This window comes from Amia ocellicauda, chromosome 14 (assembly GCF_036373705.1).
Source record: "Amia ocellicauda isolate fAmiCal2 chromosome 14, fAmiCal2.hap1, whole genome shotgun sequence".
Lineage (NCBI taxonomy): Eukaryota > Metazoa > Chordata > Actinopteri > Amiiformes > Amiidae > Amia > Amia ocellicauda.
This window is the reverse complement of record NC_089863.1, coordinates 20,980,982-20,998,019: the sequence shown is the minus strand read 5'-3', so window position 1 is coordinate 20,998,019 and position 17,038 is coordinate 20,980,982. Positions and strand designations below refer to the sequence as shown.

General features: G+C 43.9%; 1 protein-coding gene and 1 long non-coding RNA gene across 2 annotated transcripts; both read left to right on the top strand.

Annotated features, from left to right (window-relative positions):
* Positions 1-1,009: 1,009 nt before the first annotated feature.
* LOC136767336 (uncharacterized) lies at positions 1,010-14,058 on the top strand (the record flags this gene model as incomplete). Its single annotated transcript, XM_066721105.1, has 10 exons — positions 1,010-1,084; positions 5,323-5,661; positions 5,878-6,177; positions 6,548-6,847; positions 7,056-7,169; positions 7,541-7,699; positions 9,008-9,274; positions 9,729-10,046; positions 11,283-11,603; positions 13,943-14,058. Coding segments are annotated over exons 1-10 (2,286 nt in total), but the record flags the coding sequence as incomplete, so codon positions are not given.
* Positions 14,059-14,083: 25 nt separating this feature from the next.
* Positions 14,084-16,073, top strand: LOC136767957 (uncharacterized). Its single transcript, XR_010821904.1, has 3 exons — positions 14,084-14,254; positions 14,475-14,738; positions 15,404-16,073. It is a non-coding gene; the product is annotated as an uncharacterized LOC136767957 (long non-coding RNA).
* Positions 16,074-17,038: the final 965 nt, after the last annotated feature.

The window sequence follows — 17,038 nt, the reverse complement described above, 5'->3', positions numbered from 1 at the left end:
CCTCTAGCCATGACGCTCTGGAGAGCTACAGGTCAGCACCTCCCAGGATAGACCAGCAGGGGTCTCCAGTCCCGCTCTTCAGTCTACAATCTTCCAACTGAGCTCTCCATTACTTAAACCAAATTGAACAGGTTTGTGAACCACTCGTCAGTACAGTATAGGGTTTTTCATTTTTTAATATCAGCCCTGTATTCATTCAGTTACCCAACTGAAATAATTAACTAGATTGATAGATACATAAATACATACATACATACATATATAGGTTGGTCTACTATATGTGTAGATACTAGATAAATAGCCTAATCCATTCTCGGGAGATACTTGACAAATGGGCATATTACACAATGGATAGATGGAACAAGTAGACGCAATGGACAACAGAAGAAGATACTACATAAGTATAAATACAATATGGGGTTAAATTATACAATATAGCTAAAATAGGTATGTCTTACATTGATAAATAGACATACATATGATAGGAGGAACATACTGATAGATAGACAGACAGACTGACTTTCTAACAAAAAATATAAACTGCGTGTGGGATTGATCTGGGCTTTAATGACCTGCCACATGCCAACAACAAAAAACGCTAATCTCTCTCTCTCTCTATCTCACACACACACATTAATAATTAACTGCAATTCCAATAACTTGTGACACCTGAGCAAAAAAAATAAAAGTATTTTCCCCCCTCCCTTCCCCTCCCCAGTTCTCTCTCTGACACTCCGAGGATAAGTGACACATTTTCGAGCCCTATTTACTCCTCTCTCTTCCTTAATACAGTCTTAATGTACTGGAGTGTTAGTGTAGTGCTAAGTCACTCTATTATTCTTCCACGCCCTAATCTCTCTCTCTGTCCCTCTCCTTAGTATCCAATCAGTCAGTGTGCCAGCATTAGCCCCGCCCCCTCATCGACCCCGCCCCCATTGACTCCTCCCTCTCAGTGAAAGTGTGCCAGTGCAAGAGCTGATAAGACTGTAATCTGTGCTTCACTTGATATGATGTTCAGGAATTTGAACAACAATGGCACTGACAGTTCTCCGCTCTCTGAATGTCCTCGCTCTGCTGCACACAGGTGAGTTACAGTGTACAAAGCTCCGACAACGTCTTTTCAAAATCAAAGCATTGCTACTTAATATCTATATATCATTCTTATATGTATTGTTGCTCAAGATTATTCTGTGTGTACCTATTAGTATTTGATTGTCTGTTGCGCGTCTAAAACTGTCACGATCCTGATGCATTTATGTCGCTAATTAACCAATTCATAATTTAATTAGTAATTCATTCAAATAAAAATGAATCACTATATATATACATTATGCTGCATATGATTGATTTTAGATTTAGTCTTTCATAAAATGATGGGAAATAGTTTTAAAGACTTATATGAAATTGGTATGATATAAGTGCAGTCAACTACACTATGCAGTCTGCATTACACTGCATTGCATTCAATAGCACATCATTCTATGCAGTCAGCACAATACGACTGTTGTGTACGTTTCTGTACATATATTTAATAACTCATCATTGTACTGTGTGCAGTAGCTGTATTATAAGGACGAGCAAGAAATCCCTTCTGAGAACTCATGGGAATGAAGATATTTATGAAGTTAAATGAAGTTCCTATGGGGCTCTTAAATGGTCCAACTTCGAAATGCCTCCAGACAAGACATTAATGTTGTATAGTGATCGTGCTCTTGGGAAATATTAAAGAGGATTCAGTGTAACTCCTGATTCCTCGTAATGGAGTATTCTTTTTCTCCTTTTTTATTTTGATATGCTTCTCTGGCACCTGGGCACACCACAACAAACCAAATCCCGTTACGGAATTTGGTGCCCGAACAGGGATTTGATTTATATATTTCCCAGGAATACTAATACAAAATGAGTGTCTGTTGAATTCAAAATGATTGAAGAGGATAAGTTATTGGAAGCTGTTCCTTTCCCTGATATGCATAATTCTCCTGTGGCAGTTATAGATTCTTTATGTTCTGAAGATCATTTGTTACTGAATATACCTCCATTATGACCACTACCCATACTGGATCTAAAATGTGTGTTGGATCAAAGTGAATTTACTGCTTTAGTAAATACAGTTAAGGAGTAATTAAATTAAATACACTTAATGGAAGAGCAATATAAACAAGTGTCAAATGTGGATGTAGAGGAATCAATTGGCCATAAATGAACATATGCATCATCATCTTGGTGAGACTATGACAGCTATAGATAAGGGTTTCCTAGAATCTAAGCATATGTGTTTTGAGAAAATTGAAGGGGAAAAGAAGAAGTTGAAACAGCTAAAAAGTGAATTACAGCTGGGATTTCAATCTGTGCAGGGATTGGTGCAGCCAGTGAGGGATGCGGGTACAGCTCTTACTTCTCAAATAAGGTTTCCACAGTTGACAAATTAAATGGATTCTGAAGGACCAGATCAGTCATTTACAAGAACTGAATACTGATGGGGATGTTAATGTGAGGGAGAAGTGTGCGTCTCCAGACAAAGTGAAGTGATATAGTGAAGTGATGACATCATCTTAGAAACTGAGTTATGAGGGAGACCTACCTATTAAATTTGGTAGATCTCAAGATGATACAGACCCTATTGTGTATCTTGAAAAATGTCAAGACTTTCTTGATTTAAGACCCCTTTCTATAGTTGAACTTTCTGCAACTTTGAAGAGTGTGCTATATGGTACGCTTAGGTATTGGTGGGAAAGAGCTAGGACTCAGGCAAAAACATTTAAAACCCATTTTACGGCTGCTTTTTTTGGATCAGAGGATTATGAGCTTGAGTTGATGGAGGTTTTGGGGGTCTTGGATCTGTCAGGGTGTCCTCAGATCAGTAGGTAATAGGTACGTCCAGTTTTGTATCGAGTGCCTGTGAGCTCTTCAGTGTTCATTGAGAGTCCTCTCCACAATCCTCTGACTCTGATGGTGATATTGTAGAGATATAGTTATGATTTCAAGGATGTGTGTTGTGTTGTGTTGTGTGTGTTTCAGCTCTCCATGTCTCTCTGAGTAAAGTCGCAATGTTGGTGAGCTCATTACAAAACATATTTCTCCTTATTTCCTTCCTTTCTCTGTTTCTCTCTTTTTCCCTCTCCCTCTCTCTCCCACTTGCCCTTTCCCCCCCCTCCGCTCTCTGCCTCCACAAACCTCTTCATCCTCTACCTTTGACTCTCCCTCTCTCTCTCCCCACCCCCCTCCAAACACAGTGTTCTTTTCATACCTGTTCACTTTAGATATTTGTGTATGCAAACCTTCATTATTTGGCATTTCATTTCTGGTCCATTTTGGCAAGAATTCATATTTTGAAAGCAAACCCTCTCCTATTGAGTCAATACAGACAGTGTGTTAAGCAGCCCCTCAACCTCCTGACCTTGAATTTGATTAAACATTTGTACTGAATGCTTATAAACTTATTTTTATTGTTTAAAAACTAAGGATATGACTCCACACACAACCAGGACCAATCAAAACACACTGTGCAGCGTCATAGCACCCTATTCAACCTGCAACTGCTTTATTTACTAGCGCTGGAGTGGCCGACTCTGGTCCTGACAGGTCTCATTGCCTTCTGCTTTTTGTTTTATCCAAATTGTTTACTTCCATATATTCAGTGTGTCCAGTGATTAGTAATGTATAGAGGCCTGTAAAACCTGCAGGGCTTTGGATCTCTAGGAACAGGGTTAACCTGCATTAGAAAATAACATTAACATTAACTTTATTTTTGTTTCAGAACTCCCTTAATTTAGGTAAGATGTTTTAATTATCAGTTCAGTATGGAGTTGAACCATCTGAGCCCCATACAGGATTAATAATGTTAAGATAGTGTTTGAGACAATATAACAGTGGTTCTCAACTCTGTTCCTAGAGGACCCCCTACCCTGCTGGATTTTATTCCAATTGATCTCTCAATCAGTTAATTGAACCCTTAATTGAAGTCATTTATACATTACATTTGTTTTTATTAAATTGTGTAAGTAGTAAAAAGTGGTTTCTTAATAAGATAATAATGTCCTTATACAATTGAATACTTCACTTAAATCTACTGTTTGAAATAATCAAAAGGCTCTGACATAGGAATTTATTACTTCAATTAAGGGTTCAATTAAGTCATTTAGAGCTCGGCTGGAACGAAAACCAGCAGGGTAGGGTGAACCCAAGGACGAGGTGAAGTCCAGGTATTGCAATGAATAGGATGGATTTGGTCAGATCTCTCACATAGTTTTCCTGCAGATCTTCAATCTGCCCTGGATGCTAGGAGTACTAGTACTAGCATGTGTGGATTATACCTCGCCTCTTCTCTCTCCCACTCCCTCTCTCTCTTTCCCTGTCTCTCTCTCAGGCACTTCAAGTGAAGGTTATATTAGTAGGTGTTAAATATTAACCATTTTTGGTGACAAGTTCCCACAGAACTTTCCTCATTCAATCTCACGGGCAGTTTCGTAACCCGGCTTTACAACCCTTTTGCAATCAGCTGCTCAATCTTCCACTCTGGGAACTTTCCACAGTCACACCTGAAAGAGAAAGGGGGAGAGGTGAATAGAGGACCTAAGTGGACTGTGCACACATTGTATAGCACAGTACAGAGCAATATTGACATCTAGCACAATATAGACACAATATGTTATAGTTAGGGCCAGTGTTTTCTGCGACCTGCTCTCTAAGGCTGTATTTGATTCCTCCCTGTGCAAGGTGGCCAATGTAGTCTGCATTATTAAATCACTTATTGATTAATAATCTCATAATTCCTTTATTCATCTCATTCATTTAAAGGGACATGTAGCCCTTTTATTATTTATTAGAATGTGTAAAATAATGTAATTTGTTTAATTTACTAGTAGGAATACTTAATGTGTCAACACCAACAACCACAACAACAAAACTGCACTGATTCTGTGAATAATACATATAGAATACTGAATTCATAACATCAGTGCTGTGACAGAACAACCAATATATCTCTTACAGCAGGGGTGGGCAACCCTGGTCCTGCAGGGCCACAGTCCTAGAGGTTTTGCAGGGATCTCTCAATCTTAATTACTAATTACCTGCAACAAATGGTAATTGTGACTAATTAAGCCAAGCTACCATATCAATTACTTAATTAAGGGTTGTAGGGAAGACAAAAAACAGACGTGTCTGTGGCCCTTTAGGACCAGGGTCGCCTACCTCTGCAGTAACATATATCTCCTCTCTCTCAGTATATTATATCTACTAGTGTCCATTCAGTGTTAATATGTTTTATTAAGTTCTCTCTCTCTCTCTCTCTCTCCACCCCCCCCCACCCCCGCCCCCCAGCTCTCTCTCTTTCCATCTCTTCTTCTCCACAGGTCTGGGCCCTTCTGGGCTCTCCTGCCCTGCTCCCCTGCTCCTTTGACCCTCCAGGAAATGTGGGAGAGCAGCTCGAGGGGCTGGGGTTGTCATGGTCCTGGGAGGGGGGGGTCCTGGCATCCTTCGGGTTGGATGGGAACGTGAGCACCCCCGGAGTCAAGCTGCCAGAAGAGACTGACCTTAGAGGGGGCAACGCCTCACTGACACTGTTCAATACCTCTATCAGCCAGCAGGGGGAGTATCACTGCACTGTGTCTTACAACACCTCAGAGAGTGAGACCACCAACACTACACTGTATATACTGGGTAAGACTGGGGAGGCACTGTGGCCCTGTACTGGAGGAAGCAGTTCATCAATAAGGATAGATAGATTGATTAATTGTAATCAATAATTGTAATATGTTCCCCCTTTCTCTTCACCTTTCTCATACTCTCCTTCTTTCTCTTTCTTTTTGACTTCTCCCCCTTCCTCACTATCCATCCCTCCCATCCCTATCTCCCTCTCTTCTGTCCTCTCCCCAGCCCCGCCCACAGTGAGGGTCCTCCGCCCTTTGGTGTCCATAGGCAGGGAGAGTGTGGTTGAGTGTGAGGCTGAGGGTTTCTTCCCTCCGCCCATCCAGTTCTCCTGGCTCCGTGATGACATTGTTGAGAGGATTCTGGAAGCCATGCCGGCCAATCACAGTGCAGATGGTAGCTACCGCGCCCTCAGCCAGCTCCACCTCATTCCTCAACCGGATGATGCCGGCCACAACTACAGCTGCCTGGTCAACCACTCGGCCCTGGCTTCACCGCTCAGAGAGGACTTTACTCTCATTTTCACACGTGAGTCTGTGTGTGGCTGTCTATGTGTGTGACTTTGTGTGTGTGTGTCTGTGTCTGTTTTTCTATTGCAATCCTCCCTCCGTCTCCATCTCTCTCTCACTTCATCACAGCCCATTGATTTCTCAGGCCTATTTTACAGTATCTTTGCTATGTGACCCTATTATAATATAACATTTTTGATATGCTCTCTTTTTGGAACCAAACTATTCTCCTTTGTGTCTGCTAGCCTCTCTCCCAATATAACTGTTCCACTATATCTCCACTACACCTCTACATTGTGAGATTACTTTTATACTGTATATCTACTAACTGTAATATTCTCCCACCGTCCCCCGTCTCCTATGTCATCCCTCCCTCTCCTTCACTCTAGGTCGCCCCGTGGTCAGTGTGTCCTCAGCGTCGGTGTCCTCCGGGGAGCCCCAGACCCTCTACTGTCATGTCTCCGACTTCTTCCCCGAGGAGATCACCATTCGCTGGCTCCACAATGGCACCCTGATGGCCAATGGCGACCCCACCGCACCCCGCCCCCATGGCACCTTCAGCACCACGCGATACCTTACCCTCAGCCCGGCTCAGAGGGAAGCGGTGGGGGAGGTGCAATGTCAGGTCACCCAGCCTGGCTTTGAACCTCCAGCTTCCGACACTATAGTCCTCTCTGTGCCTGACACGGGTGAGACATCTGCACGGATACCTGGAAGTGCTTAGCGTGCTTGTGTAGACAGTTATTAGGAACTGGGTTTCACTGAAAACCAGAGCCCTTCTGCAGCTCTTTCCACACAAAGGATGTTCCATATCTATGCACCTTGATCTTGATGATCAGTGCTGAGTCATGCCCAGGCAATTCAGAATGAACTCCTTCTCTCTCTTTCTCTATGGAGGTGGAGCAAAGGCGGAGATGTCAAAGGCAGCCAAGGCGGCAGTGGCTCTGATGATCATCTCCCTGGTCCTGGTTATCCTGCTGGGCTTCGGCTTTTCATGGAGGAAGAGAGATGGTCTAAACCTTCCAACTGATTGACCAATCATTTCCCTGACTGACTGACTGACTGACTGATACCCTGACGGTCTCGTTTTCTCACTGATGGACTGCCTGAAACACTGACAAACAGACCATCTCTATGACAGATTGCATAACTGAGTAACTGACTGTGTAACAACCACTCTGAGTGTCTGTCTCTCTTTCTGTCTGCGTGTTCATCACTCAGATCCTGTGTATATGTTACGGGAAATGTATGAAAACGGGAAATCTATACATTTCACAACTAGGCAGTTCATGTACACATTAACACCACTCTCAGAGCAGTGCTACTGTATTATAGTGTCCAGATGGTTAGTTTCACTGTATTCACAGCCTCTCTCTCTGCAGAAAAGTTGAAGGGTCTTTCCGTGTCGGGGATCATTCTCCCCACTAAGATGGTGGTGGGCAGGAAAGCTGTTCTGACCTGCTGTGTGGAGGGCCGGCTGGTGGACAGAGTGCATGCCGCCTGGTTCGTCAATGACAAGCCCATCCCTGCTTACAGCCCTGGTGAGGACAGAACCAGCGGCACCGGGCGGGTATATTGTCTACAGAGTGGGCACAGTTTATTCAATGTAGATATAGTGCGATGTGACTACAAACTGAGTGCAGTTTGTGGACATTGTGTCAACACATAGACTGACTACATCACCTAGTGAAGAATTGTAACTGCACCGGGTCCCATTACATTTGATGGAAGAAAGATACTTCCCAAACACCCCAAGTCCTAAATATCATTAACCATGGATTTTGTTTAGGTTCTAAGGAAATAGGGTACTAGTAAATTTTAGATCAGTTTAAAAAATAAATAAATGTATACAGTATATACACACACACAGGGGAACACATTTTAAAATTACATTACAATTTGACCTACAGAGGGGCCACAGGTCTTGCAAAAGAGAGAAAAAGAGCAAGCAAGAGATGTGGGTCTTAGACCTGAATGCCAAAAGTAATATTTATATTGTGATTGCTGTCTATTAACCGTCAGTGCTCTTTCTGCAAAATGATAAAAAAGTCGGGAATAAAAAAATGAATTCTGTCATCTGCCCACCGCAAGCCGTCTGCTTACTATATATATATATATATATATATATATATATATGTATATATGTATGTATGTATGTATGTATATATGTATATATATATATATATATATATATATATATATAAAATCAGATTGATTTTGAGAATGGCTCACAGTTAAACAGGGAAGGGAGCATCAATTTATAATGCAGCACACCTGCCCAACCCATAGTGCTTACAAAAGGTATAAGAACAAAAGACACAGAAAAATTAAATAAAATTAAATAAATCAATAAAGTTCAGTCTTCTCTTGAAAATAAATAAATATATATAAACTGTTCAAGTAGCACTTTGCAATTAAATGTGTCCTGTTTCAGGTTCTCCACCTTCATTCCTCAGATTGTAGTAAGTTACAGATGTCTCAATGCAGGGGTCTGTTTGTTCTTTGTGTTTTTATTAGTTTTTTGGATGTTCTGGGAGTCACAATGCTTCATGGTGCTAAATGTGTCTCGCAATCTGTCCAGCTGGGGTCACCCTATCAGAGTATACATTTCGTATTTTCGGGGTGTGCCTGTTTTTGGGCCTAGGATGGGCTAGTCTGGTGCAGGACTGGAGCTCAGCCCAGAAGAGATGGGAATGCAGAGTGATCACTGATTCATTGAATGACAGGGTGGTAATAAATGGCTGGAACCTGTTTTCAATTCAGGGAATGCAAGCATGGTTATAATTGATATGATTTTTATAGCATTAATTGAATTGATGTTTTACTGATGGCCAGTCTTGTTTGAGCAGCCAGTGAGGAGCTCCCCTCCGCAGCCCTCTCGTCCCAAGACCTGGAAGCCCCCCTGCTGCCCCCTGCCTCTGGTCGGGGGTACTATCGATTGAAGACACAGCGCCCCCTGCAGTCCAGCCGCCGGAAGGAGCAGCAGCTGCTTAGCCACCTTTGCTTCCGCCCCGACCTGCGTCTCCACCGGGGGGCGCTGTTCAAGTGCCAGGTGTCCTACCAGGGCAAGGAGAAGGTGGTGGAGGAGAGGGTGTCTGACCGGGTCACATTGCTGGGTGGGTAGTGGCTCCACTCACCCATGCGCCCCCTGTCTCTGTCTGTCTGTCTACTATCTCTTCCCCTCAATGTCTATTTCTCTCTCTCTTTCTCTCAGTTTCTGTTGATCTGTCTCTCTCTCCCTCGTTCTCTCTCATGCAGTGTTCACGTACGGGCGTGTCTCGTCTGGTGTGTATATATTTGATTAAACTCATCTCCTCTCTCCCTATCTCCTCCTCTCTTCTCCCTTTCACCTCTCACTATCTTCCTCGCTAATTCTCCCCCTCCCTCCATCTCTGTATCCCTCTCCTCGCCCCTCAATCCCCCACCTACACCTTTCCTTGCCCCCACCCCAATGCTGTCTCCCTCCTGCTCTCGCTCTCCCCCTCCATCCCTTCCTCCCTCTGTACCTCACCCCCCTGCTTCCCTTTCTCTTGTCATCCCCGATCCCCATCTCCCTCTCTCTTTCTACAGCTGCCCCCAGTGTGTCAGAGATACGGGTGGTGCACAGTGACTGTGAAGGAGATGTGGTGTCCGGCACCAGTCGGGTCCATTTGGAGGTGGAGGCGAGCCGGTTCCACCCGGGGCTGGTGACGTTCCGCTGGTTCTGCGAGGGCGGGGAGCTGAGTCCCGCCCAGCCGGCCGCGGAGCCCCTGCCCGACACCGAAGGTTATTTCCGGGCCGTCAGTCAGTGCAAAGTCCCTGTGGAAGAACTGAGGCGACCCGGGTTCAAAGTATGGGTCACTGTGCATCATATGGCCCTGAAAGAGCCCATCACCAGGGAGAGCAGAGGTGAGGAAGGGGACAGTGGTGGGGACCAGAGATGGGAGAGGGAGTGGTTATTTATTAGTTGTTGCCCTGATCTTATAGGGGGATTTATAGTTTTGACACAATTTCCATATTTCAAAAAACATTTTAAAGAAAACAAGTCACGTATTTTCCTAGTTAAACCATTTCAACACAATCGTGATCCAAAATACACTGCAGGTTCTTATGCCATTCAGAAATAGTGTTAGCAGGCATTTGTAAATGTTCTGTAGTATACTGTGATACAATACCAATGCAAAACACACTCTTCTGCGTTTGAAATGTAGGGTCAGATCCAATTTGTTCTGCCGCACCTTCAAACAACTTCATATGATTTTAGTAAACGGCATCTGACCGTTTCCCAATCGATCACGCTGATGCACTGTGCGAAACAGCTGAACAATAAAAGCAACATCAAAAGCACAAAACAGCGCCTTCTGCTGAGAAAGAATCAAACCATCACTCCAATAAATGCATGAGACTATCAAGGAAGTGGAAACGTTCTACCGAAACCAGTATAGCTGCGGTAACAACAGAGAAGAAAAAGAGATTGTGATGAATATGTGTAATACCGGAAAAACATGTGTGTGTGTGTATATATATATATATATATATATATATATATATATATATATATATGCACAGTTAACCAAAACCTTGTTAAAATATCTACACCAACATACTGAGGCTCCAGAGTGGCCCAATCTTAACCCTCTTACTTAAAATGGAGCACTAAGAGAATTATAACAAACATATAAACCAAAATATTGCATGAAAAATAAGAAATAAAGCTTAATAACTTTTGGTTGACTTTACTGTGGTAGTGAAAAATGCAGAATCCTGCTTACAGCATATTGTTATTGCTACATGTGTATTATTTATCTTCTGTTAATTATGAATCAATTGCATTCCAAAGTACTAATTTTCTAAAAAAAAATACAAAAAAGCTAACAAAACGTAATTTTCCTGATCGATTCAGTAACATTGATCATTGAATTAGTCTGATTGGTGGCTGGAATAGTGAATGTATTATGTGTGACCTGTTTGCTGCACTCACCAGTATTACTTACCAAAAAAATACAACACTTCATAGACACATTAATGTCTTTGATGGCATCTTTCAAATCCCACATGGTTCTACATCATTTTGGTGGCCATGGAGTCATTTTACTGTCTTGAATTGAATTGAAATGTATTTGTTTTGTGCCCCCTCCCTCTCAGGGCTGGTGAAGAGGCCAGAGGTGTCAGATATTTCATGCTCCCCTGGGCAACCCCTCACCCTGGGCTGCCAGATTGCAGGATTTTACCCCTCCGACCTTGCGGTTTCCTGGCTGAGAAAGAGGGGCGAGGATGAGGAGGAGCTGGAGGGCGTGGTCTCGCTGTGGGGGCCGATGCAGACAGACCCCCATACCTACAGGGCCAGTGCGCAGGCTGTGCTGACGGAGAAAGGGAGCGAGGGAGGGAGAGAGGAGATTGTGTGCAGAGTGGAGCACAGTTCACTGCCGGAACCCATCGAGAGACAGTGGACACACGTCAGCACAGGTAACATCGGCACCGTGTCCGTGCTTTGTGCCCCTCAGTCAGTCAGTGTGTCTGTGTTCATCTCTCTCAGTGCAGTGTAGTGTTCAGTCAGTCAGTGTGTCAGTGTGTCTGTATTCATCTCTCTCAGTGCAGTGTAGTGTTCAGTCAGTCAGTGTGTCTGTATTCATCTCTCTCAGTGCAGTGTAGTGTTCAGTCAGTCAGTCAGTGTGTCTCTATTCATCTCTCTCAGTGCAGTGTAGTGTTCAGTCAGTCAGTCAGTGTGTCTGTATTCATCTCTCTCAGTGCAGTGTAGTGTTCAGTCAGTCAGTGTGTCTGTATTCATCTCTCTCAGTGCAGTGTAGTGTTCAGTCAGTCAGTCAGTGTGTCTGTATTCATCTCTCTCAGTGCAGTGTAGTGTTCAGTCAGTCAGTCAGTGTGTCTGTATTCATCTCTCTCAGTGCAGTGTAGTGTTCAGTCAGTCAGTCAGTGTGTCTGTATTCATCTCTCTCAGTGCAGTGTAGTGTTCAGTCAGTCAGTCAGTGTGTCTGTATTCATCTCTCTCAGTGCAGTGTAGTATTCAGTCAGTCAGTGTGTCAGTGTGTCTGTATTCATCTCTCTCAGTGCAGTGTAGTGTTCAGTCAGTCAGTCAGTGTGTCTGTATTCATCTCTCTCAGTGCAGTGTAGTGTTCAGTCAGTCAGTCAGTGTGTCTGTATTCATCTCTCTCAGTGCAGTGTAGTGTTCAGTCAGTCAGTGTGTCAGTGTGTCTGTATTCATCTCTCTCAGTGCAGTGTAGTGTTCAGTCAGTCAGTCAGTGTGTCTGTATTCATCTCTCTCAGTGCAGTGTAGTGTTCAGTCAGTCAGTCAGTGTGTCTGTATTAATCTCTCTCAGTGCAGTGTAGTGTTCAGTCAGTCAGTCAGTGTGTCTGTATTCATCTCTCTCAGTGCAGTGTAGTGTTCAGTCAGTCAGTCAGTGTGTCTGTATTCATCTCTCTCAGTGCAGTGTAGTGTTCAGTCAGTCAGTGTGTCTGTATTCATCTCTCTCAGTGCAGTGTAGTGTTCAGTCAGTCAGTCAGTGTGTCTGTATTCATCTCTCTCAGTGCAGTGTAGTGTTCAGTCAGTCAGTCAGTGTGTCTGTGTTCATCTCTCTCAGTGCAGTGTAGTGTTCAGTCAGTCAGTCAGTGTGTCTGTGTTCATCTCTCTCAGTGCAGTGTAGTGTTCAGTCAGTCAGTCAGTGTGTCTGTGTTCATCTCTCTCAGTGCAGTGTAGTGTTCAGTCAGTCAGTGTGTCTGTATTCATCTCTCTCAGTGCAGTGTAGTGTTCAGTCAGTCAGTCAGTCAGTCAGTCAGTGTGTCTGTATTCATCTCTCTCAGTGCAGTGTAGTGTTCAGTCAGTCAGTGTGTCTGTATTCATCTCTCTCAGTGCAGTGTAGTGTTCAGTCAGTCAGTGTGTCTGTATTCATCTCTCTCAGTGCAGTGTAGTGTTCAGTCAGTCAGTCAGTGTGTCTGTATTCATCTCTCTCAGTGCAGTGTAGTGTTCAGTCAGTCAGTCAGTGTGTCTGTATTCATCTCTCTCAGTGCAGTGTAGTGTTCAGTCAGTCAGTGTGTCTGTATTCATCTCTCTCAGTGCAGTGTAGTGTTCAGTCAGTCAGTCAGTCAGTGTGTCTGTATTAATCTCTCTCAGTGCAGTGTAGTGTTCAGTCAGTCAGTCAGTGTGTCTGTATTCATCTCTCTCAGTGCAGTGTAGTGTTCAGTCAGTCAGTCAGTGTGTCTGTATTCATCTCTCTCAGTGCAGTGTAGTGTTCAGTCAGTCAGTCAGTGTGTCTGTATTCATCTCTCTCAGTGCAGTGTAGTGTTCAGTCAGTCAGTCAGTGTGTCTGTATTCATCTCTCTCAGTGCAGTGTAGTGTTCAGTCAGTCAGTCAGTCAGTCAGTCAGTGTGTCTGTATTCATCTCTCTCAGTGCAGTGTAGTGTTCAGTCAGTCAGTCAGTGTGTCTGTATTCATCTCTCTCAGTGCAGTGTAGTGTTCAGTCAGTCAGTCAGTGTGTCTGTATTCATCTCTCTCAGTGCAGTGTAGTGTTCAGTCAGTCAGTCAGTGTGTCTGTGTTCATCTCTCTCAGTGCAGTGTAGTGTTCAGTCAGTCAGTCAGTGTGTCTGTATTCATCTCTCTCAGTGCAGTGTAGTGTTCAGTCAGTCAGTGTTTATCTGTGTTTATCTCTCTCAGTGTGGTGTAGTGTTCAGTCAGTCAGTGTGTCTGTGTTCAGTAGGACTATATTGTCCAGCGGTGTCAGTGTGTGTGACCGTCTTCTTTCGGTTCATTTCAATTTGATTCAGTTCAGTCTGTGCCTCTTCCTCTCCCTCAGCTCCTCCCTCCATCCCAGATGCGGTGGAGGTGCGCCGGGAGGCCGGGGTGTACGTGTTCTCGCTGGTCCTGCGGGGGGGCTCGTCGGGGGGCGCGGTGCACTGGGCGGCGGGGCGCGGTGGGGCGCTCAGAACGACAGGGGCGGAGGCCAGAGAGGGCGCGGCGGGGGGAGGCGGGTACGAGCTGCACAGCTGCTGCACTGTGGAGAGAAGGACGGATGGACGGAGGAGAGCAGGGGACAGAGGGACAGATGGAGAGGCCAGCAGGGACCCCGACACACACAGCCAACGCAAGGCCAACGGAGCGACGCAACGTGAGGAAATGACACTGCTAATCCTTTTACGGTTTCTGTGCCGTTTGCTATTGCTTTTGTTACTACTACAACTGCCACTGCTTTTACTGCTACTACTATTGTCTATTACCTCTCCTATTGCTATTACTGTTTTATAAACATTGCTTTTACAATTGACTACTACTACTGCTATTACTATTGTTAGTGGCTGACCGTGACACTGAGAATATTACCCATGCAGAGACCAATGGGGCGGTGGTGAACGTGCATTGCCATGATGACGCCGAAAGGAGCAGCGACTCGGAGCTCACGGCGGAGATAGGCACCACAGTTGGAGAGCGGAGGGAAGAGGAGGGAGGAGAGAAAGGAGGAGAGGGCCAGACGGACAAAGGCGTTGCGAAGACGATAAGCTGTGGGGGTGTCAGAGAGGGAGGAGAGAGATTGACCGTCCTGGCGGAGATCACACACCCTGCCCTGGCACTGCCTGTGTACAGGAGCTGGACTGGTAATACAGACTTCTGACTGACACACTGACTGACACACTGGCTGACTATCTGTCCGTGTGCAAGAACCGCACTGGCGATACAGCACTTTGACTGACTGACTTCCTGTCTAGCTGTCTGTCTGTCTGAGTGTCTGTTTCTCCCTCTGTCAGTACCACTAGCCACCTGATGTTGTAATGTCTTTGTGAAGGATGAATTCAAACCCCCAGTGCTCCTCAAGCTACAAAGTCCATAAAGGAGCGAGTTATTTGACATTTGTAGTCCGCTGAACCAAATCATCCGGGATATGGCTGGCTACTTTACACTCAGTTCAGAATACTTCCCCAAATAATGTTACAACTGGAGACCACAAGTGTAAAGTTGATGTATATCGTTGACAAATGGTATTTTGCCTTTCCTTTAATTGACCGTATCAATTTAAATTGGTCCGATAAAGCACATCTGCAGCTCACATAAATACAGCCTAAAACTTAATATTGTACTTTTAAAGTTAAATATTCTGTTATGGTCATTTCAGCCCTTAAAAAATAAGTCAAAATAACAATGTAGTGGAATTTAAATAAATCTCGTTGTCAGCTCCCACCGAGGAACTGACAAGCTATTATGCACAGCACGGTTCCTGTGGTCAGCAGGTGGCTCAGACTGTTTGTTTTTATGTTAATATCAGAGCCCACCGAGGAGCCATGCTGACTGAGGGGACAGTGGGGGATGCGGCCTGAGTTAAGCGCATAGAAGAGCACTGTCAATGTGTTGAGAGACACTATAGTTCACCTCTGGAGCCTCACTTCCCACAATGCACTGCATGGCCAGAGGAACCAACAGCAGCTGAACTCAACTCACTAGTGGAATCGTTGTGTTACATAGAGCTGAGCTTTATTTACAGTATAAATTACATATTTAGTTGACCATAGCCTGTGTTACGGTTCTTTACTTAATCAAGTTTACTTTATTACCCTCAATTTAAACTACAGTTATCATTATATAAGTTATAAGTTACAAACTTCACACAGTAAGAATGTAGAGGGTTAAACAGACATTGCCTGTATATAGTTATATTATCCACATTAGTATCAACAAAACTAACTTCCAATGTAATTTAGAAAAAATAATCTTATTCAAAATATAAATCGACACATTTTATTTTAAGGCAATTGAAGAAGGTTAACTGATCAACATAACGTTTTCAGTCATACATTTTGATATATATAGTTTATCTCTTTGTTAGCTGTATATTCTTGCTGCTCTGTCAGAAGTGCTGTCAAATTCACTGATGCTATTCTTTAGTCACTTGTGTGACAATGTTTTGTGCCATGATAAAATAAAGTGTCCACTCTTCAGTTCGATTCACTCTGTTGCTTTTCTTCTAATTTCATCAAGTCCTATAATGACCCACTTCACTTTTACAGAGTTCTTCAAATTCTCGGAGTGTGTGGTTGTACATCGCCAGGGCCAGAAGACAACGGCAGCTTGTCTGTACCAGGTGACTGTGGGCACTGAAGAACTGCATGTCTTTCACTGTGTGTCTGTGAACGAGGTCTCTGCCTTACTGCGCTACGGTGCTGTGCCATAGTTCAACCTTGATACCCATTCAAATAAGGTCTGATAAGAACCAGTTTAAGCCAGCAGTTGTGGGCTAATACAGCTAATATAATACATTACACCATATATGGGTACTCTGCCAGAGTTGCCAGGAAGACTTACACCGGACAGCAGGTGATTGTTGTTATCTCTCTTGTTCTGCCATCATAAAAATGCTTGTACTTCTCACTTCTTTAGGACTGTTTTTGGGACGGCCCCATGAATGGTCCTTCTTGCAGCTGCTCATCATAAATTCCTTTTATTGACCGCACATCTCTTTCTCCGGATTATTTAGGCTCTCCTGACCGCTACCTTGGTCAGTGCAATCCAGCCGCCAGGGACTGATGGCCGTTTATTTAGTTTCAGCATCATGGGGGGTTAGTTAACTCCATAACTCACCACGTTGGCCAGGCGAGTTGGTCGTGCCTCTTTAGATAGATCTGTTAATCAGGTGTTTTACAGCTCAAATATGCACAAATGGATCTTTCTTTTCTCTTCTGTTCTAATCCCATGTTATAGTACAGTGACTGATTATGATGTGAGAAGTAACGGTTGTACAATACTAATTGCTAAACTCTTACCACATGAGTCATGTAAAGCAAGGGTGTCAGACTCCAGTCCTTGGGGGCCACAGTGTCTCTGGGTTTTTGTTCCAACAGGAGATCCCAATTGATATAATTAATTAATGACATTATTGACAAGTAGGCTTATCTAAACTTTCATA